The 22,976-nt window shown below is 42.0% G+C and overlaps 1 protein-coding gene across 7 annotated transcripts in view; it reads right to left on the bottom strand.

Moving 5' to 3' along the window:
• Positions 1 to 22,976, bottom strand: part of si:ch73-103b11.2 (protein outspread) — a 39,048-nt gene that overhangs the window by 1,510 nt on the left and 14,562 nt on the right. Inside the window, exons 4-26 of one of the 7 annotated variants that reach the window (XR_008952743.1) lie at positions 17,268 to 17,419; positions 16,549 to 16,633; positions 15,116 to 15,169; positions 14,212 to 14,512; positions 13,082 to 13,622; positions 11,834 to 11,975; positions 11,612 to 11,728; positions 10,799 to 10,855; positions 10,660 to 10,728; positions 10,453 to 10,542; positions 9,314 to 9,423; positions 9,128 to 9,166; positions 7,613 to 8,351; positions 7,251 to 7,367; positions 2,856 to 6,518; positions 2,282 to 2,429; positions 2,095 to 2,200; positions 1,765 to 1,924; positions 1,578 to 1,685; positions 1,411 to 1,497; positions 1,169 to 1,331; positions 994 to 1,067; positions 723 to 807 (exon numbers count right to left, since the gene is read on the bottom strand). Coding sequence is in view for 6 of the 7 variants with exons in the window: in XM_057047778.1 (XP_056903758.1) it covers positions 994 to 1,067; positions 1,169 to 1,331; positions 1,411 to 1,497; positions 1,578 to 1,685; positions 1,765 to 1,924; positions 2,095 to 2,200; positions 2,282 to 2,429; positions 2,856 to 6,518; positions 7,251 to 7,367; positions 7,613 to 8,351; positions 9,128 to 9,166; positions 9,314 to 9,423; positions 10,453 to 10,542; positions 10,660 to 10,728; positions 10,799 to 10,855; positions 11,612 to 11,728; positions 11,834 to 11,975; positions 13,082 to 13,622; positions 14,212 to 14,512; positions 15,116 to 15,169; positions 16,549 to 16,633; positions 17,268 to 17,419 (7,122 nt within the window). In the remaining variant the exon portion in view is untranslated. The remainder of the gene's footprint in view (positions 1 to 722; positions 808 to 993; positions 1,068 to 1,168; positions 1,332 to 1,410; positions 1,498 to 1,577; positions 1,686 to 1,764; positions 1,925 to 2,094; positions 2,201 to 2,281; positions 2,430 to 2,855; positions 6,519 to 7,250; positions 7,368 to 7,612; positions 8,352 to 9,127; positions 9,167 to 9,313; positions 9,424 to 10,452; positions 10,543 to 10,659; positions 10,729 to 10,798; positions 10,856 to 11,611; positions 11,729 to 11,833; positions 11,976 to 13,081; positions 13,623 to 14,211; positions 14,513 to 15,115; positions 15,170 to 16,548; positions 16,634 to 17,267; positions 17,420 to 22,976) is intronic. The other 6 variants (XM_057047808.1, XM_057047778.1, XM_057047823.1 and 3 more) reach the window with 6 other exon arrangements.

Genomic DNA, 22,976 nt, shown 5'->3' with positions numbered 1-22,976 from the left:
CTGCAAATTCTGGGTAAAACTTATGTAGAGAAAAAAAAAATCCGACCATATATGTGAAAATAAATGAAGCAAACCACTTCTTGTGCCACCCTCTGGAGCCATAGTTGCAGTCAAATGTATGGAACAACTGTGCCACTCTTCTTCAGAGTCGTTTGAACTCATGGCATGAACTGCTTGTTTGAGGTTTTTTCCTTATGAAAGAAAGGCCTCCATTAAAACCTGCATTTTGTGTTGACTCGAGATATTTGTCACTAAAAGTTATGTGATGAAATAACATGTCAGTGCGCCAAAAACTCAACAAAAAAGGAGTAAGGGGTGAAAACTTTTCCCCAGCCCTGTAGGTCAGGTCTTAATGGGTTAATGTGAATGCAGGATGAGGTTATGATGGATACAGTCATGCCACACACGTGCACACAGAAACACAAAATGGAGGATGAACGTTAGAGATGTTAACATGTTAATAATAGTCTGTGATTTGACACATGCTCAGATACTTTTAACAGTTTAAGTGCTGTAAATGTGAAGTACAGGAATAAATGTTATTTTGCTATTAAATATGACCAGGCTGAAAACGCTAAATAAAGATTGTAGCTTCTATATAAGTTCTTTCCAGAGGCTTCCAAACACTGCTGGCGCCCGTCATATTCAATGGACTCAGTCTTCAGCAGGGATCATGCAAGAGTAGCGGGGCCGTGCTGCGTGCTACATCATGCTATACCTACAGCACAGCGCGGGGCAGAGGTTGGGGGGAGAGTCATCCCCACCATGAGGGGGTCAGCTATCCCAGGACACCTGTTCAGTGACAGACTGACGGACAAGACAGACACATGACAACCCTCCAGCACTTGGCTGAAAACATCCTGACTGACAAACTGAGGAAGAATTACGCAAGAATGTGGCAGCTCGACAACAATGAGGCTTTACAGCAAACATGACCGTAAACACAGAGTGATGAATTGCTGCGTCTGGACAAAAGGCTAGCTTAACACTCACCTTTGACCTTACGCCTCGGGACTGCTTGGACTGCTTCTTCATGAAATCTGGATTACTCTTTGATTTCATGATATCTGGAGACAAAATGGGAGGGGTTTAATGGCTGATGCAGCATCGCAGGATGTCAGATGAAGACCCACTGTGGTCAGTGTCGTTTTGAAGTTGATTTAATTACCATATCCTGATGTGACCGTTTGATCCAACGTCTTCTCGCCCAATGCTTCTGTGGCAATTAGCAGTTTCTCCTTCAGTTTGCTGATGTCACAGTCAGCCTTTGCTTTCACGATGCTAAGCTCCGTATAGATGTCTTTATATTTGTCTGTGGCATATTTCTTGTCCTGTGGACATGAAATAATATCACGTTTAGGTTTTATTAATTAATTTTCCTTCAACAAAGGAGAAATGATGTAAGCTAACCCTTAAAGCAGACTGCAGTTCATCCTTTAAAGAGTGGATTTCCTGTTTAAGATATTGGATCTCGGATTCCTTAATGCGAAGCAATACCTACAAAATGGAAAAAAAATTATGATTTACAAAAAGTCAATTCATGTTGGAGCGCATATCTGTAGTGGTTTCAAGCAGACCTCCAGTTCATACACATCTTTGCCCTGGGTAAGTGGCGACAGTGCCGTTTCACCACTGAAACAGGAGCGCATCCGGCTGATTTCTGCAGTCAGTCGGTTATTTAACTCCTATTGGAAACATCAGTTTCAACACATGGAAAGAACTGGCCTTGTACACACCTGTGTGTGTGTGTGTGTGTGTTCAGACCTGGTTGTGAGCGTTCAGCTCCTGGTTTTCTCTCTGACACTGCCTGAGGGCCTGGCGCTCAGCCTCCAGCGCCTGGGCCAGGTGAGCGTTCTCCAGGCATTTCTGAGAGTACTGCTCTGACAGCACCTCCAGTTCCCTCTGGATGGACCGCAGCTCCTCCCTGCAGTGTCACAAAAGCAAAATCTGGGATTTTCACAAACACAATTGCATTTTTCCAAGCCAAACAGTGGCAGAACAAGATGCAACAGAGGGGTTTTCCCTACAGCAGCACAGGTATTACTTCTGGATCACTCGTCTGATTTAATAAGTGGAATATTTTTATAAACGTACTCATATTGTAAGCGAAGTTCATCGATATCAGAGTCCAGTCCGGTCAGTTGGGAACGATGGGTCTTCTCCATTTCCTCCTTGTGTGCGTTCTTCATAGCCTCAATAGCTGCATTAAAGACACATCAACAACAATTAAAAGCCACAAATCCCTGAATTATGTAGAGCACTTCAGAGCAGCTCAATTCACCAGCAATGGTGGCGGCAGTCTCTTCAGCCAATAGCCTCTCTCGCTCCTCCATGAGCTTGGAAATCTCCCTCTGGTGTTGTCTCTGGAGATCTTGGATGACCTTCTGATGCGTTTCTTCCATTGCAGCAAACCCTCGTTCGCATGTGGCCTACGAGAATAAAAAGTCCACGGTGCATCACGACAGCATTGCAGCAAGTTTTATTGACGATCCTTAGATGAGTGCGGTATCTATCGATGGCTAACTAGGCTACACAGGGTGTCATGCAAGTTCAGTGTCATAAAGGCATGCAAATGTATAGGATTTAAAGCCGGGATGTTAGTAAGAGAGGTTATTAACAGAGTGCAGTATTTAGAACTGAACGTGGGAAATGGCATGTCCATAGGTGCCGAGAATGACTGCAATAGTAAAAATGAAACTGGAGTGGAGCTAAATCTGAGACTGTAAAGGGACACACACCATTTCCCAACGCTAACTCTCCAGTGTATATTAGTACTTTTATAGACTATTTCTCTATTTCCCCCTGTTACTCCCTTGTTACATGAGTCCACTAATGGAAAATGAAAGAGCAAAAACCTTAAGACTTTCAAAGTCTCTCTGGTATTTCTCTCTCAGGCTGGCCACATCTCCTTCTAGATGCTTGTTCTCCAGTTCATCCTTCATTGAGTTCATCTGAGTCTCCAGCTCCTGGATCCGATCTTTCAGAACCACCATGGAATCCACCTCTGACAGCTCCTGTGAAGTCTTCTCCTCTCTTTGCTGTTCTGCTTCCATTGGAGAGGCAGCTTCATCAGAATGAGGTGAAGGAGAACCTCTGGAATGTCTTTTCTCCTGCTGGTACTCCCGGACAACTTGAATGTTTTCTATATACTGGGAATGTAGCTTTTCCAGCTCCTCTTTGTGGATCTTCTGGAGCTCACAGATCCTCTGTTCAAACTGCTCCTCTAGATTCTTCAGGTGACTCTCATGTTGCTCTTCCATGGTATCCATGTCTACCATCAGGACTTCAAGCTTCCTCTGACTGTCAGATGTGGTCTCCATGAGGGCCAGCTCCATTGATGCCCGCCTTTTGTCTGCTAGTCGTAGCTCCTGCTCGTGCTCCAGCTTGAGCTCCCCGGTCTCTTTCTGGAAGCGCTTCTCCAGGAGAGCCAGTTGCTCCTGCTGCTGAGAGAGCTGGTTCACTCGCTTGCCGATCTCAACTTTCAGTGTTTGGTTCTCCTTCTGAAGGGTGCCCATAGTTTGTTCGAAGCTCAGCCGCTCCTCTTGCAGGGATGCTTCATATTTCTCCTGGATTGAGCCGATGTTGCGCGCATGCTGCTGGACAAGAGCGTCCATGTCCTCACCTGTCTTTTTACACCAGCTCAGCTCTTGCTCATGCATGACCCGTAACCTGCATGCCACGTAAGCCACTTGAGCCTGAATGAGAGCTTCTTGCATACAAAGAGAGGTGCTTGTGAAATTATATGGAGTTTGGTGCCTCAGAAGCAAAGAGACCATTTCAGCCAGTTCAGGGTGGTCCCCTCCACTTTCTATGTCTTCAGCAAACTTGTGTAGAATGATCGCTTGCCTTTGAAGCTCATTGGCCAAGTTTCCATGTGCATCCTGGAGGGATTCAGTAGAGTCGGAAACAAAAGGGGGCATTTCTCCAGACAAGTGTCTGTCTACAATTTCCTCTGCCAACTCTCTGGCCTCCATCTTTTCAATCTGCTCCATGTAGGGAGCGAGTTCAGGAGGGTGAATGTCAGCTAATTTCTGTTTACCAAAACCAAACCTATGCTTGACTTCCTTTATTACATTATTCAAATCAGGCCTTTTGGAGGCTTCAATAATCATCTTCAGAGCCACTTCCCTTTGATGTAGATTTTCCCGGGCTTCAGCTAACTCCCTCCTCAGCATCTTGAACTTCTCTTCATAGGAATGTTTGAGGTTTTGAATAGAGTAGACTAATTCTGCTTTGACAAAGGTGCTGAAAATAACAGCAGAATCAACATCTACATCTACTGGAACACCACCCTCTTTGGATTTAGCAACACCACTCCCTGCACTCTCCATGTCTTTCCAGAGAGAACTCTCCAACATTAACTTCCTGGTCAGGACATCGGCATAGACTACAGCCAAGCAGTCTTTGTCACTCTTTGTAATTTTTTGTATTTCTTCCCATATTTCTGCAAGACCCTGTAGAAGGTTCGGTTTTGAAGTCTGCAATAACAAAGCAATCTTATTCAACACTACAGCCTCAAAGGATAAAGTTTTGGCTAGAAGGTGCACTGCTTCTTTTGGTGCCTGCGTGGTTTCGCTGGGAATGGGGGACAGCTCTTCCAGTGTCTTCTGCCCCTGTCTGATGTGCTGTGATGCAATCAGCAAATCACTCTCTACCTCTGACAAAGACTGCAGCTGTGAGTCAGTAGAATCACATGACCCACTGAGAATAATCCTGACTTTCTCTCGACTGTTCTCTACACATAATAGAGCGTTGGTGTAATGCTTACTGACAGAACTAGCCAACAATCCACTGCTGCAAACAGAGTCTTTATTAGCTATAGGTTTGGCTTCTGTCACCTTTAGATCAATTTTGGAAATCTGTTCCATTTGGGCAGATCGTTGTACTTCTAGATTCTGTGTGAGGTTCTTTAATTTGTCCTCAGTGGCCAGCAGTTTAGACTCCAGAGCATGAATGATGGAGATGAACTTCTCTGGATCACTACTGTGAGGAACTGTGGTTCCCTCAGTTAGCACAACACCTTCGCTTACACACTGATTAATGTTTTGTTTTGTCTCTGCAACGGTACTTCTCAAGTCGCTGGTGTCCATGTTTTCTATGTTCATATATTTTTGACACTGAATATTAGAAAACCGAATCCTTGGTCTCCTTGCAGTGGACTCTTTATCATCTGGTGAACTATTGTCCCCTTCTTTAATGCTCTGTTCTGGGGTTTGATGCCTTTCTAAGCGGAAATCAGCATAGTCTAACTGCAGGGCACTGAGATGTTGCTCTAGCTCTGCTATGCGATCCTCAGCAGCTGCAAGCTTGGCCTGCAGATCCTTTTCAGCACTACAGGGTTCAACTCTATCTAAGAGGTTCTGACTCATTTGGCAAAGAAGCTCCTCCTTAGCTTGCAGCTTCTGCTCAGTTTCCTCTAGGCTGCTGCCAAGTACAGACAGCTTTAAAAGGGCCTCTTTCAAATCCTCCTCTTTACGCTCTACCAGTCTCTCGTACATCTCCTTCGTTTGTCTGATATCTTCTTCTTTTTCTCTAAGAAACAGGCTCATTTTCTGAAACTCTTGAGTCGCTCTCACATAGGAATGCTCTAAGGTGTTGTAATCAGCCTCCTCCGTGTCCAAACGATTGCGGAGCTTATTTACCTCACGGTCTGCTTCTGCAATCTGGTTAAGTAATTCCTGACACCGACAAGTGAGCTGACCTTTCTCTTCTTCTAGCCTACGCACATTCTCCTTTAGAGACTCAACCATATCTGTCTTCTGGGCCAGCTCCCCTTGCAACTTCTGCATTTCCTCCCAGCATTCTTTCCTACCCGAAGCCTGCTTGCCTCGTAACAGGGCCTCTACCTGCTGTTCAGCTTCAACTACTCTGTTTTGCAGCTCTTTCTGTGCAGTTTCAGCTTCAGTTAATCTTTTACATAGATTCTGTTTTTCCTTGAGATGACTCTCTTGTAGGGTCTGCTGTTGGCTCTTGAGGCGCTCCTCCTTTAGTACCTGACCTTCCTCAGTAGCATTAAGCCGAGCAGTCACTTCCTGCAGCCTCTCCTGCAGTCTCTGTATTTCTCTCATGTGGTCTCGCTGTAAGGCTTGTTGGCGTTCCAGGTGTCTAAGAGCCTGGTTTCGCTCCAGGAGGCTGGCCTCCACTTCACGTAGTCTATCTTCACTCTCCTTGAGTTGAGCTCGTAGAGTGGTCTCACTGCGGCCATGTTCTTCCTCTTGTTCTTTTGAACGCTCTTGTTCTAGCTTGAGCTCATTGCGCATTCTGCCTACAGCCTCTTCACTGGCCAAGATCTCAGCCATTGCAGATGTTAACTTATCCTGCAGAGCCTGAATATCAGTCTCATGACGGTCTACAGCGTCTTGGGCTTCAGTGTAGCTCCTTTTAAGTGCCCGAATCTGCTGCTGAGCAACGTCCTGTTTGCGCTTTTGGGCCACCAACTCACTCTGCAAGTCTTCATTAAGGGCATGCAATTGCTGCCATGGCACTCTGTGCGGTGAGGACGGATGAGGAGTGGCACTCTTGAAAAAGATTGAGACAGTTTCATTAATGACATCACCTTACTTACTGACTGCTTACAGAGAGCCACATCTCAGGGTTACAGGAAAGGTTTTCCAGTTCCAACCTGACTTTTTCTAAAGCTTTCCCATGTTAAGCTTCCACTGTGCTTTTTCACAAAGTCTCCAATTAAAACCCCAAAACAACTGAACAATAAAAAAAAAGATGCCCAGAAAAGTGAATAACTAAATCTGAGGTAAATATAATGAAATATTCAGTTTGCCAAATGGGAGGAAAAAAAAAAGAAATGACTTTGTTTACAACTAAAACACCAAACAGCATGCAGAAAAGACACACAAACAAAAACACACAAGAGAAAAAGCACAGCATAAGGCCTCTTAAACATATTTCTTACCTTAAAAGTTTCAGATCAAATCAATTTTCCCAAGAGATGTGAAACTCCGTACAAACAGTTAGTGAAAACTCATGCTAAGAAACACCACAACCATGCATGTCAGTTTCAGAAAAGCACCCACACCCGTTAGTAGAATTTTGTAAGTTACAGGAGCCAAATATACTGTCTAAGTGGTACAAATACAATGAAATAAATCTAGTGTAATACAGTATACTGATCAATCAATGAGGTTGAAAAACACAATATCCTCATATTCTTTATGCTGATTTTTTTTGCAAATTACCTGTAGGGTAAATTAAAATTACATACTAGCCCTCAGAGGTGGGTGTAAGTGCAATACCTGTAATACATAGCCTTCTCTGGCATTCTGTTCCCTTCCTAAAGCATTTTCCAACTGCTCTTTCAAAACATTGTTTTCCTTCTGTAGTCTTTCCAGCTCTTTCTGCTTTTGCCCCAACTGCACAAAGAAATAACAATTAATTATTGAAGAAATTAGAAATTAAATGAGCACATTTTGACATGATGAAGAAATATATACAGTTGTGCTTGAAAGTCACTCCTACGTTAAATGTATGTTAAAAAAAAGAGTTTGCTGTTTGGCAAACGAACAGCTTAATTAGGTAAGAGTTGGGTTTTATAATTGATGTCACTTTCCTGACAGTTATGATTGCAACGTGTTTCTCCACATTTTGCAAAACCCACCTCTTTGTCAAGCAGTGCAGCGAGCTCATGTGCAGGTAGTCTGTCAGAGGTTCCTAAAGCTGTGTTGATGGGCACTTGCTTCTCTTCCCTTAATGGGGTTGTCTCCACTTGGTGCCACCTCTGCTCAATCTCTTCTTGAACACCTGAGGAGCCAAGATCCTTTTGATCATCGGTACAAGGATGCACTGCAGCAGAATGGTCCACCTCCATTCTTCCTCGCTCTGGACATTCAGGTGTCTCTGGTGGAACCGGTGCTGCAAAGTTCAGTGTTGAAGTCATTGTGACGGTAACATTATTTGGCGTATGTGAAGTGCTGGGTGTGCTCTGTGGAGGGATGCTCCTCCAAGCATTTTCTTTTTCAGCCTCTTCTTTCATAGGTGGGGGAGCACCTAGCGCACAAGAGGTTGGAATGGAGGATGCAGAGACAGGAGAAGATGCTAATGAAGAAGGGGAGGAGGAGGGAGAGTAATAGGAAGAAGCTGTTGAGAGTGATGAGCTGAGATCAATCGTTTCTGATCGTTCCCTCCCAGGTTTTTCAGTCGGCTCCATTTTAAACTCAGACCAATCGAATGTCTTGGAGCGGCCCTCTCGTCTGCGCTCACGGACTCGGCTTTTTCGGGGCTCAGAGGGAGGGACAGAGGTGCTGCTGCCAGTGGACTGTCTGTGACTATCAGGAATGGGGCTTGGCTCGGAGGTCGTCATTGGCTCTAATGTAACATTTGCCTTCTCCGGAAGGGATCTAAATGAACAAAATCACAAAGACACAAGTTGTAAGATAAACACAGATATGAATTTTTCTTTGCTAAAGCTACATTACATAAAGCTTTGCATGAGATAAAGCAGACAGGTCAAAGAGCACCACCAACCCAATGCGTTCATCTAAAAGCAGCTTCAAAATGAACAAATCTGTAGTAAATGTTTTGTGTTATGTTGTGCATGTGTGGGTGGGGGGGAGGGGGGAACCTCCATTAAAAAGTGACCAATAATAAAATCTATTTTGAGTAGGGGTGTCAGCAAGTGGAATGCAAGGAGAGACAGAAATGAAGAATGAGAAATAGGTGTCTGAGTCACATCTATGCAGAAATACCAAAAATATCACACACTGCCTTGAAGAGAACTGATGACAAGAGAGGTGGCTTAAGGGCTGCGACGCACTAAACATAGGTTAAAGCATGTATAATTGCACATGGGAGTCATCTGAAAAGAACTATTAAACTGGAGGTCCCGATATCATGTTATAACCACCTTAGTCTTGTCACATTTTTAACTGTTATTAATTGGACTTTTAAAGCCTGTTCTGTTGGTGGGGGTAGGGACGTTGGGTGTGGGGGGTGTTATAGATACTAGTGTGGTGATGTTATTGCAGTGTGTGTCACTACAGAGGCATAACTGACAGAGATATTACCCAACAATCACATGACAGAAGGCGAAATGACAAACACGGGGCTGACATAGCTCAGCAATAACGTCACTGTTTAAGGAGGGGGAGGTTTTTAAACACACAAGCACTCCAACCTGGGCTTCAGAACGGATAGTTTCAGAGAGATGTTTTTCCTGGAAGCAGGTTGAAAACACCAGTTGATGAAGAAAGAGGAAAAAAAGGAAAGAAAGAGTAAGGAAGAGAGATGGATCTGAGCAAATATGTGAAATCAACTGTGATATCCGTCACTGGATAAACTGTTAATCCTCATTGGGTATTACCGGGTGACATCTGGGGGGATAGTAGGTCGCACATTCTTCATGATGGCCTGAATCCAGTTACGACGGATACCAGAAGTCATGGCTGACAGAGTACATGCACCCTCTTTACACTGAAAACAGAAGGACACGTTATGCCTTTATAATCATGATTCCCAAGACCCAAATCTAATAAATCAGCTTACTGATGAGTACACTGTATGCAATTAATCTAATCTTAGCATATAAACAGTGACCCCTGGTGGACATTTGATCATTTGTACAAGGTATATTAGGGAATGCACTCTGGCAAGGTGCCAGTTAACTTCTTGAGTGCAGTGAAGGTGCCCTTTAGCAAGGCACCGCTCCCCAATGTTGCCCCCTGAGTGCTCAAGAATGGCTGCCCTCTGCTACTTGCATGTTTATAATGTACCCAATACGCACACTACTGTGTTTGTATGCATGTGCACGTAACTTGCAAGTATAGGTTAGTTGCAAAGAAAAAAAATTATCTATATCCATGCATTTTATATATTTGACAAAGCTTTCTATTTCTGTGTAGATTCTCAATCATCTAGGTCATAGTTATCCAAGACGCAGAACTGAAGAAGCCTTCTGGATAGAAGGCGAAACGTCTTCAAAAGAGAAGAAAAACAGTCCAGTTGACACAGAAAACTACCTTGAGTTTTTATCTTTTATACATTACTTTGTCTGTGATAATGTAGTCAGATAGCTACATGTTCATGTAGTACTAGTAGACTGTGGTGACATAAACCCAAACATGAATGCACAGTGACATCCAGTCAATAATAAAAACATTGCACGGCATATATCTGTAAATCCAGAAAGAGCCAATCAAGTGCAAAAAGTCTTTAATTTAGACAGAATTAGATATGTTTTTCATATACGGTTTCTAACCATGAATCCACAGCCACATTTTTAAAACAAGTTTTGAACGAGTTCAGAAAAACATGGCTTAGAGTGATGTAATCCATGTGAGAGTGATTTATGACTTTTTCAGTCCGATAAATGGTTTAACCTGATACTTAATTGGGTACCACTTGATGACTAAATGCTGTTTTTAGACAAGTGTAGATAATAAGACTCATTTTCACTGATGATAAATGATGCAGAAGAATATGCTGACTACAATTATCACTCACCAGAATTTGGAATCCATAATTCCTCTGAACTGAAAACTCCTTCACATCATAGCATGTGGAAAGATCAATCTCGCCATCCAGTTCTGATGCCTGAGGAAAAAAGACAAAATGACTTTTTCTTTCTAATAATAAAATATCAAATGGAAGTAATGTCAAAAGCTGCCTAATTAACAATCAGAAATTTAAGCTCAAGTAAACAAACAGTACCTCTTCAGCTATCGAGTCTCTGTAGTACTTCAAACTCTGATCTGTCAGGACGAACCAGTGTTTTTTCCACTAGGGAGAGAAAAAAACATTTAATTCAACTAGTCTAAAATGACACCATCATCTGATGAGACCAATTTACCATTCCATCTTCATACAGTTTAGTCATCCATCCCTTTTTGAAGTTTAACAGATCTGGCTGCAAATAAAAGAAATTAGATTGACATCAATCTTTTATACAAAAATTAGGAACACACTGAACACACAACCCCACCCAGACTTTCACTACATTTTAAGTACGGTAGATGCGCAGTTACAAACATCAATGATGGCAGTATAATGTAACCTGCATTCACAGTGTTGCTGCCTCACAGAGAACTCCGAGTCCTGCTTAGTGAACCAAGTTAACTGACAACACTGGACTTTCCCTGTGAAACACAAACTGCTGCACATCGACACCAAGACAACACTTGAGATTCTATAACTATATAGAGCTAAGGCCTGCACAATTTATCAATACCTTTTTGTTGAGCTTCATCAGGTGTGGTGTCACTGTCTGGCAGAGAGTCATTCTGATAACTAACTGCCTTCCCTTCATATGTTGACAGTCTATTTCTTTCTGCTCCTCTCCAGGACATACATACAAATGAGTTTGCTTCTGTGCTAGCTATTTATAATCATCAGTGGCGGCAGCAGCACTGGTGTGTGCATGACCGTGTGTCTGCGACCCTGAGCGGGTGGGGTTTGCTGGCAGCTGCAGTTTGGCCAAGAGACCAACCACAGACTGAGTGGATCACCCCCAGCAACACGGTGAGAAGTCCTTAAGAAAACTCCAATAGAGTGGTACAAAGCTTTGGTAATACTGTTTGTTGGATGACATGACGCTGTGGTGCATGACATCATGTACATTCCAAAAGTAACAAACATGAATAGCAATTACACCGCATGTACTCACAGTCATCGAAGACTCTGTAACTCTGCGGTCCAGAGACTTGGCTCTTCTTAAACTGGCAAAAGTAGCGTTAGACACATCAGGGACTAAATGGTCTTTGCCTGCATCCAGGGACATCTCCTATAAAAACAAATTCAGAGTTTAACTCTAATTATATAGCACATTGGCTGCTCCCCACATACAGTATAAACACTTTAATCCATAGTTTGAAAAGGTTGAACACACATGCTTGTTAGTCAGATTGCGCCTTTCACTGCGGCCTTGTCGCTGGATCATTGTGGTATCAGCAGAAGGCTCACTGGGGCTGCTGGTGTCCATGTGGTCTGCCTGCTGACCCTCCTCAAATCGCGAAATGATTTGAGAACGCCTAAGAGACACAACAGGAATTCTCACTTATTCCCAGACCACACACAAACAGTATTTATAGCCACACAACAGACTTTAAAATAAATTATGCATCTTGATCATTCTTTAAATAATATACATATATACAATAGCGTACTAAGACAGAAAATACATCTATTTCCCAATAATAGCATCCCCGATTATCCAAGATAGAGCACATAATCACCAAATGCAAAACAACATAATCAATATTACATCAAAGCACCAAATATACCCAAAATGAATGTGCAATATAGCGATAGTTTAAACATTATAGACAACACCACAATTTGGAACTAATATCCAAAAGAAAGTAACCCTGATGCATCAAAAAAATTAGAGCTGTGCTACATGATTATAGATTAGAATATGAGCAGAATGGAAGGTTAAACACACCGCAGAGGTGGCAGCAATGGAAACATCAATGGCATTACCTCAAAGCACGGCACTGTTGTATGTGTAATGTGGATGGACAGTGTGTGGGCCTCCACGAGAAAGGGTGAATAGATCGAGAGAGTATTTAAACCCACAAGCAGAACCAGTATGTATAGAAAATAAGTGTTCCCAGGGTGAACACAGATGAAATGACAGAAAGCAGGAATCAGCAGGGTTCAGCATTGGGACAGGGGCAGAAGGAATGGCTGAGAAAAAGCTCTGAGCAGTGCTGTTCAGGAGTATCTGGAAAAATCCAAACAATAAAACAAACTAGCAAGAGAAAATGATATAGAACAGAAAGTATTTTGTGCACTTACACCTTCAAAATTATTTCAGTTCCACAATTGCTGAGCAAACCTAATTACGAGTGCATCAACAAAGTAGCCACGGGGTGGTGCTAGAAGGTGAGCTGCCAGTCGATGACCTGGCATGCTGCACACATTTAAGCTGCAGCCAGCTACTACTGCTTCGTTAATTATTAGCATACTCACTGTCAAGGGACAAGCATTTTGATTGCCGTTACAATATGTTTGCTCAGCATTTATCTGCCATGTCAGGTGAGTGCAAATGCTTTGAAATATGAAATGTCTCTCGTTTGTTTTTGTTTTGTTTTTTTTCAGTGTGCCAACCTTGATACCGTACCTATCCTCTTACCTGCGCTCCTGCCCGAACAGGCGGGCAACTTCCTCCCTGCCAGGACTCCGCGTCCGTGCCCTCAACTCTTGGTGCTTTTTCTCTGGGCGGAAAGCTTCCCGGTAGCTCAGTCTGCGAGCACGCGGCACATCAGACAATGCTGCGTACTCATTGCCAGATCGTCCCACTCTGTTCTCTCCACCACACGTACTACCATTACTTTCTCTACCACCCTCGCAACTGGGTGAAGGTCCGCTGGGTTCAGAGTCCAATGAGCTTTGTGAGGAACTGATGGTGGAGTAACTGGGAGAAACAAGCGTACCTGGAGATGGGAGAGGATCTTGGGAGGATTGATAAGGGGACAGTTGGGGTTCTGACTCAGAGGTATACCTGGGACTGAGTGCTCCTACAGTGGAGGAGGATGCTGAAGAGCACAGAGGCAGATGCTGGGGTGGCTGAGAATGCTGAGCAGGTTGAGAACAGGGTTCCGACTTGGTCTTTTCCAGAGAAAAGTAGCCACTCTCCACTCGTACTTTACGTCCAGTAAATACGGTACTGCCATCTGAAAAAAAAGCAATAATAATGTAAAAGCTATGAACACAATTTTGATTGTTAGCTATCTGACCACACAGTTCATCATAAGCTAAGCAACTTTGGGCTACACCCATTCGGTATCCAAACTAAAGTCTAGTTTGTTCGACTAGTGTAAGCACTCTGGGGGCTCAACAACCAATGAGCCTACTATGTCTGGTATGTGGTTTGGTAATTCTGGTAGTTGAATCATAGCAACTGGACTGTTTGAGTTCCATGAAGACATTTCACCTCTCATCCAAGAGGCTTCATCAGTTCTAACTGACTGTTGGGAGGCCTAATAGTTTCATAGGGAAGTGCATTTGTACAACATAGATATTTGTACAACAATGATAAAGCTTTCCTCTTCACCCTAAACACAAATGACAGCAAAGGATCATGATAGTCTCTGTAGACCATAGGTAATGTTATCTGCTCAGTCTGGGACTGTGCAGTGTTTCATATCACAGGACGTAACTTGCTCAACAGACTCAGGGGCACCTAGGGTCTGTGTGAGGACACTGAGAGGACAATAGTATATTCAGGTTAGGAAATGGATATGCCAATATCTCTGTCCCCACCATCCTGGTAAGTGACGCAGGGGTCTGGGTGGCTTTGGCTCAGCTGGCTGATGCAGGAGGTACTCCGACTGCAGGGAATCGTGGTCCTGCTCCAGCGGCTCTCCTCCTGCCATATACTTGCACGGCTGATGGGTACGCGCTCAGCACTGGCAATGCTGCTGGGCAAGCACGGGATGCTTCCTCCACTACTGCTGCTGGTCACCGTCACCTTCGCTGGTCCAGGCTCCTGAGCAGATATTTGGTTTGGGAGAAGTGGATAAGAAAGAAAAAGGAAACATTGGGAGGTAAGGTCACAAAGAGGCTGCACAAAAGGAATACAAGGAGAATGGGGATCAAGGAAAAAAAGGAATACTGATAAACAACAATGAAAAAATATGTCTCTTTGTCTGCCATCCATTTAACCACAATAGGGTTTATTTATGTTTTAATAATGATTTTTTTTAATTGTTATTATTGTGCATGCCTCTGTGAAATCACTGGTGAAATTTTTTTCTAGAAAAGTGGAAAAGGGTTAAAGCCTGACAAAAAAATAAAATCAGAAATCATTCACAAACAGCACCATAATACAATTATTAATCGAGATCACATTTGTCATCCTTAAATGATTTAACATATAAAAATTAAACACTTGATCACATTAAACACCGTTGCCAAAGCCAAACCTCATGGAGACTAAAAGCATGACTTCCAAATCAAAACAACCCTTAAGCAAAACCGTTTTCATTAATCCAACCAGAAACATGCTCATACGTTTGAAATCACTTTCAGTTTTCCAGTCTGGAAAAAAGAAAATCACAACTTTATGGCACCTTCACCTGGATTTCTTGGAAATTAAGATAAAAATAGTCTGATTTAAAAGCCAGAGGGTTAAGCAGGATGAAGTTTTAGGCCAAGCTGAACTCACTGGGTGTCCATTCATGTCTTCAGTAGAAAAACAATGGGTTGCAGATACTCCACCCTGCCAAATCAAAAACGCCTTCCATGTTAATATTTTGCAGCATGAAACTAATTACAGGTAGCGCCAAAATATGTCGGCTTATTTGAACTGAGATGTCAAAGGTAGCTGTTTTCTGGCCAAAGGAAAAAACTTCCAGACTACTACACTATAAAGTTGCCTGTTACACAATAGGCAAAGCAGCAAACACTAGCATTCCTTTTGATGACAAATACACCAATAAATTACATGGCATCACTTTTTATCTTCATTCAGGGACACAACCCAGAAGATAAAAGACATTGAAATAACTACTCATCTATTATTAAGAAATTGTGATTTTCCTGCACATTTCCAGTAAAGTCAACAAAAGTGGGGAAGAGTTGAGCAAGAAATATCGGGAACAATGCAGGGTACGTAATTACATTCTGTTATATATCTGTGTGAGTGCAAGAAAAGCGGAAAATAATAACTCATCAGGATTCTCGGAGGAGGTCAGAGTATGATTGTCCACAACTTGGTGCCCATTTCTGGCACAAGAAAAAAAAAGGACACTATGAAAAATAATGCAACATAGAAGCTACACTCTTACACAGGAAACAATTGTTTAAAAACCACTGAAGGCTTCAAAGCAACAAAGAGAGCCAGACACAAATGATGGAGGTCACATTGGACACAGTTAAGGTCACTGCTGTGTCACCATAGTTTCTCTGCAAATGAGCCTCTTGATGCGAGCACAGAAGGCTCTGGCTCTGTTCTAAGGCGCCGTCATTAAAGGAACCCGACAATGAGTTTTATGTCCACACCACAAATATAAAAAGGAAAGAAAGGAAATCTTATTCTTATCTTATTGTGAGTGGTCTGTACAGCATTATGTCAACATTTCATTTGTCAAAACAGATTTACCCGGTGCTGTTAGTTTACACTGCATGCACTTCACAGGGAGCAGTCTGACAGCACCGACATTTAATTAGAAAACGTTACTGCCGATGGTACAAAGGGGAGTAATAATGGCTCACAGAGAGTTACTTTAGCAGTGATATCAATACATGGCTGTTGCGATGTGAATTTGGACCAACCTTGTACCACCAAAGTCAGATGGACAGCACAAAGAATGGTTGTAGCTGAATATATCTTATATATATATATAATATACAGTATATGTGCCACTGAATGCTACTGCTGACATCAGCAAAAACAGAAGTGCTCTTTGTATGTTTGTACAAGACATTTTGGTTTCTAAGCAAGGAAAGGAAGATGAGAAGGGCATCCTCTAAAAACTATCAATAAGGCACCGATGTTGTACAATAATATCGTGCAACAATGCAACAGTCTTTTGAATTTGCCGTTTATTGAATTTGGCTAAACTACTTCAGTGCTGTGTGTGTAAACAATGTCATTACCTGGTGAGTCTGTGGATCAACTTTGCGTTTTTTCTTATGATTTTGCTTGTTGGTCCTTGGATACACAGTCAGAGCCTCCTGCCAACTACAAAAAATAAAACATTGAAACACCAAATAAAGTAAAATAAATATACACAAATGTAAAGAACATCTAGGATGTATATCTAGCTTTTATTTCATGGCTTAATGTCTCCTCAGTCTTCCGAGTAATCTAAATTGAATATGTATTTATGTGCACCCAAGGTTTCATTGCCAGGTTAATGGAACTTTTACACATGCAAATGTGGTATGTGAAAAGCTAGAATTGACACATGGGAGCCAGATGGTTGGAGTAGGAGTGCTACAGTGATAGAACAGGTACCATAACGGAGAGTGGGTGCTGTGAGTCACAGCTCTGCAAGAATGACCCTCATACACACACGAAAGACAGCGAGGGGCTGTGATGCACAGGGGGAAAAAAATCCTTTCCTTTGTATGGAAATCTGAGACCTGTGTAGGATGGTGTGCAGGCTAGAAAGACAGTGAAGGTAACAGTTTGAGAATGTGCAACGTCACTGCAGTGAGGAAGACGAGATCATCACAAACCAACAGCAGGGGGCAGGGCAGTTTTGGCAGCCAAAGCAGTCGTGTCACAATTCTTATCCTCCTCATCCACTGAGACCACACAAACCATACACATCTCACAAGGTCAGCCTGTCCTCAGCTACAATATGTCTTACCCATTAATAATTTCTTTACACTCTGCCCGTATGAAATGCTCTTTTTCAGGGGTCAAGATGCACAGCGAGTTTTTCTGGCCCGTCCTGGACTCTCCATCGATGACATCAGAGCACTGGTTCATGTTAATTGTTCCCTGTGGTAGAGTGGTGGGCTGCAGGACATAATGGAGAAAGTGTTAAAGCAGAATGTGCATGTAAACACCTAACCATATTTTACACACACCATCAAAATGAATGCCAGGACTGTCAAGCCACATGCTAAAATAAGAGTCTGGGCACAGGCAAATGTTCTTGATAGGTCTTGCTGTGATATTTTTGTGTTATGTAATGCAGCGTTTTAAAAATAGCAGAATCTTTTCAGCAATATCAGTGGCAGTTTATTCTAGAAAGTTGTTTGGAATTACACAGGCTTCACAAGTCCACAATCAAAATACTGCATGGAATGTTTTATACTGTAAAAGTAGCATAAAAAGCTCAGCTGTGAAATGACAGTATAAGTTCATGGGTTCATTAAGTCATTTGAGTATAATCTGTCTCCTGTCTAGCTGTGAGGCATAAACCCAAGTATGCACGCTGATTACACTGAGCACCGTTAGCATAAATAACACGTCCTTCACAATAATCCTAGTGTGTGTACAACGCCTTAAGTTGTTACATCATCCATGTTCATTTAAACATATACGGTCTTAGAAAACATTGGCTGGACTTTCCCAATCAATGTGTATTTGTCAAATACGTTGCCCAACGTCAAATGATCTATCTATATAAATAAATAAACACACATAGATGTATGTATACTCCAATAACAGATCGCTTGATGCATAAATAGCTTCCTAAAAATACACTGAAAATAAGGTCTGTATGCTTACATAAAGCCATAGAAATAATCAGAAAAGAGAAATGTGGTTGGCCTGACTTCTAAAAGACCTTTGTGGGCAATGAGAGATCCTTCATAATCTCATGCTAACTGGGGATTTGTGCTGGTTCAATTAGGAAATTGAGTACTGCATAGCTGAGCACGCGGCACATAGGTAGCTTGAGGTCCCACTTTCACTAGCAGAAACATACAGGCGGAATTAAAGACACCAAAATACCACAATGTTTCCAAGCTTCCAAGTACAAATTATTCACAGATGAAAAATTACAACTCTGAACTAAACAAAATATGTCAACAGATAGAGCCTAAAAGAAAATTAAAAGGTATCATGTTCACATTAGCTATTGACTAAATAAATCTAACTCAAAGGACCCTGCAGTTGCACCATAACCATAGCCTGTCAGCAGCAGAGCAGCGAGGCCTTCGGATGGCTTTTAATGTGGACAGCCAAGCCAACAGTTAACAGTTTATGGTAATCCCACCCTTAGAGCAGACGTAAGGCCCTGTTTACGTTGTCACTGTTAAATGTTCTTCAAATGCCATTTTCATGCTGAACTTATAACTGCTGTTTATACTGAAAATAATAGAGTAACAATTTGATCTAAAACAGGAAAATAGCAACTTTGTTCCATGAATTGTAGCTATAGGCCAGAGAAAATCAAACTGGCGCATCTCGTGTTTGGATTCGATTTATGAAGTGGTCCACCTTGCTAAAGTAGTCAATTAGCTTGTGCTTGGCTCTTGTTTACATGCATTTACAGTAGTCTACACCATATTATATATCCCCACAATTTCTGACACCCTTTTCCAGGCAATACATTTACTTAGTTACCCAGAGTGGCTCACAATTGGCTGCTGCTGTGGCCACATTGCTGTCATTAGCATAACGTTGAACTTTTCTCAACAACTTGCCGCTCAAATCACGTTGCTCCCCGTCGCTCCAGTCATCCATCTACATGAGCATTTATTGAAAATGAATGGCCAAAATCTCTTTTGGTGTGAGTGCAGAATAAATTTGCAAACTAAATCCTTTTAACTGGGTACCTACTGCTACATTGATCTGTCTCAGCTGTTAGGTTCCCAGATCTATCTGGTGCAGAAGGTAGCTACTTATTTCAGAATGCACCTATGGAATCTCTAAAATCCTACACATTTTTGTGGAAGTAAATTGTGATGAAGTACTTTCAACACAAGCCTGAAGGGAGAAGTGTTATGTATATTCTCTTTGAGAGTTCACAAACATGGCAACCAGCTCTGCCATCATTACTACCGCTGCCAATTCAAAAGATACAGAAATTTTTCAAATATGACACGGTGGTGAATGTATGCTATGCCAAAAGCTAGGTCCAGCCAAAGCAGGATGAATATGCAGATTTCTTTTAGACTCTCCATGGGGGACTGCTGTCATTAGTGCCAAGTAATGACATTCTAATTTAGATGAAGATGTTATGCCAATGGATGGAAAATGTTCCATCACTAAAGGGTTCTCAAGAGGCCAAGCAACAGCCGGGTTTGACACACAGGCAGACAAAAAGACTTTAGAACAGCTGGGCGAGGGCCTGAGCCTCCTTCAGACTGGACAGAGATTGGCGTCAGCTTGACCTGAGAGCCCTGTCACTCTCAGACATGAGAAAATGAAAGGAGGTTTGCGGAGAGACACCACAGTGTATGTTGAGGAAGAAGAGATGAAGTTGGAGGTTAAGAACAGTCGTGCTGAAGGATAAAAAAGGATTTTCTGGACCATGATTGTGGACTACTGGCCATCTGTCCATGTAAACAAATCTAGAGTACACCAAGTGGGCTTGGGCATTGACCCCTGGTCAGAGGATAACCAGAAAAATGTTTCAAATTCCAAGAATAGATGTACAAGCAGCTTTTGGCCACAGCTGATAATCACAGGCACTGGATTTGATTAGACATTTAAGAAAAAATAAAATCATTTGGGCAAAAGATTAGAAAGCTGTTTTCTCAAAGCTGATTGTAACCAAGATGTTTTTGAGTGCTCACACAGGCGGGTAGAGTGGGGACATAGGGTATGATCTGCACTGGAACCATGTGGAAAATAGCACATTATTCCCTTGTCTCACTAGGATTGGCATTGTCAGCTGATCCCCAATCTTCTTTGGGTGACCCATTGTGGCTGGAGCCCCTGAACTTAGGCCCCCTGAACCCACACCTCTCTGTCACCTAGCCTAGACCCAGTCGGTTCTCCCTGGGCCATGGCTCTCTACAATGGGACCTTTGTGAGTTCACACAATGTTGGATTGTCAGCTGCTATAGTCCACAGAGCCACTCCTCCACTTAACCCTCAACAAGGAAATGACTGAGACACGGGCCCCAAACAAGTGTCCTTTTGTCATCAGAGCACAGAAATAATGAAGCCACCATAAACTTATGCTAGTCTCTGAAGTTATTCCTATAACATGAATACCGTCATAGAAGTCATTGTGCAGAGTCTCAAATGGAGACAGACAAATCAGTCATAATATCAATGTGAGTCTGGTGATGATAAAACAATTTCAGCAGCACTAATAATTGAGATATATGGAAAAAAAAACTGCAAATAAACTGGCAAACATATTTGGAGCTGTTGTTGATCCTTTAAGTGGAATAACATGATACAAATGAGAGTGTGCTACTGATAATCATTATCAAGTATAAATGAATCAATCATCTGTATTATTACCTATTAATAATAACAAGTATATAAGACATAAATAAATGTAATTACCATTTTTTGTACAGGAGGAGACGGCAGAGACTTAACGAATGTTGTAAAAACCTGTTTATTTTCCTGTCACTTTGGATCAGAGGTGTCAAACTCAAATACCCAGTGGGCCAAAATTCAAAACTGGGACAAAGTCACAGGCCAACATTGATATTTATTGAAGAAAATCTTCCTCCACTTACAACACGGAACCTTTTGATATGGACCTAAACTAGTTTTGCTCAACAACTGAATATTGAACAAGCAAAGCTTAACACGATACAATATATAATTTATTATTGCACACGTGCAAAATCGAAATCGTTCTTCTCTTTTAAATTTCAACAGCAATCTTTTGTTATTGTAAGTTAATGTAATGTAAATGTAATGCCTTTTCATCTCTTCTACTTTCTGGCACCTTTGAGTCATTTCCAGCTGCTTGTGCTTGTCTTGGTGTTGCGTTTTATAGCGTCATCTGTGTTGTTTTCCTTGTAATGCACATTGGCTCCTCATACAAGACAGACAGGTCCGTCTTTTACATATCTAAACAGATATTCTGCCTCTTACCTGTTCAGAAAGGTCCTATTTTCTGCCTTTCCTTTAATCATTTTTCAGAGGGGTAGTGCGGTGCCAGAATTAGCATTAGCATATACGGTCGCTATGACTACTTCCTCTTTCTTGGTGGTTGGCTAGCCACAAATTGGCTCATTACCACCACCAGCTGATGTAGAGTGTGGATTTTCACACCAAAACACCAGCAGAGCATTCTGGTATTTGTAGTATTAGCACATGCGCTTTAAGCGATAATACCGGCGGGCCAGCTCTTTTTGTCAATTGGTATGGCTTCGGGGGCCAAATATAATTACATTACGGGCCAAATTTGGCCCACGGGCCAGAATTTGACACCTATGCTTTAGATGATTTGTGAAAAATAGTGCCCGCAAGTATAGCAGCATTTTAAAATGCATTCCTCTGTACTCCACTCTTAGCTATTTTGTAGCCTACAAAAATCTGTTTCTCTCTTATGATACATTGGGAGAAATATTTGCTTAATTGGGAACTGTTTGATGGTCAGACTTTAATTTTTGGTTGTTGAGAAAATCATCTTCTACTTATATTAACATTTTTTGATTAGACAATCTAATTTTATGGTCAGAGAAAGCAAGAGTGCCATTAAAATGGAGCAGTCATGAAATTATGTCATATTTGCAATATATTTTCTAAACTATATTTTAAGCAATACATTTGATAAAATAGTAAAATGGCACCTAAACTAGTGCACAAGCATAGACATGATTATAAACACCTGTGGCATCTGTTATTTGATATGATGTGCCAACTTGTCTGCCAATGTTGAGGGTGACAAATCATAAAGTTATCTTCAAACAGTTTCCAAGTTCTTCACCCTTCAGAGAGGAAAGCGGCGCTGGCACCCTTCACCCTGACTCATGAACATGGCTGAGAATCAGGTCTTTTCAGGGGCCAACATCATTACAGATAACAACAATTGTGCAATGAATCTTTCCTTAGCAACTCGGGATAACAAGGGTAAACAAGATTTTTGTGAACAGTGAGCATTCCGACAACCAGCTGTGGGGAAACTTTCTCAGGTGCCAGACTGATGGAGTCACCTCTGATCTTACCACAGACATCAAACATTTTGTGTGTGTCCGATACAAATCTACAATAATGCAACTACAACTACAATCTACTCACAAAGCAGAACCAACCCATTAGCACAATCATCACAGATTGGGAATCTTTGTCATCTTTCAATTTTAGTGTGGATAAATGAATGTTCAGAGAGGGAACTGAGAGGTGATGCTGACCTTATCATCAGCTACAATCTTATCATAATCCCTGCCTCTATGGTACACATATAGCTCTATAAAACAGCCACATGTTGGACATCTGACATCTCTGTTGGCAGCCCGTTTAGTGCTGCAGGCATTTTCAAAAACACCTCACTCCACTGGTATGCATTCAAGGCGTTTGGACGAGTGCTTCAGCATAGGGCGAAGCTCTGACTCGGGACTCGCAGCAACAGAAAACATTTCAAAGGAAAATAACAACACACACATTTTTCACATTTGTACCAGATATTTCAGTGTTGTGGGTGGAAGCA

The sequence above is a fragment of the Takifugu flavidus genome, chromosome 1, assembly GCF_003711565.1.
Source record: "Takifugu flavidus isolate HTHZ2018 chromosome 1, ASM371156v2, whole genome shotgun sequence".
Classification (NCBI taxonomy): domain Eukaryota; kingdom Metazoa; phylum Chordata; class Actinopteri; order Tetraodontiformes; family Tetraodontidae; genus Takifugu; species Takifugu flavidus.
Note: the sequence above shows the minus strand (reverse complement) of the source record. Positions and strands in the feature narration are given on the sequence as shown.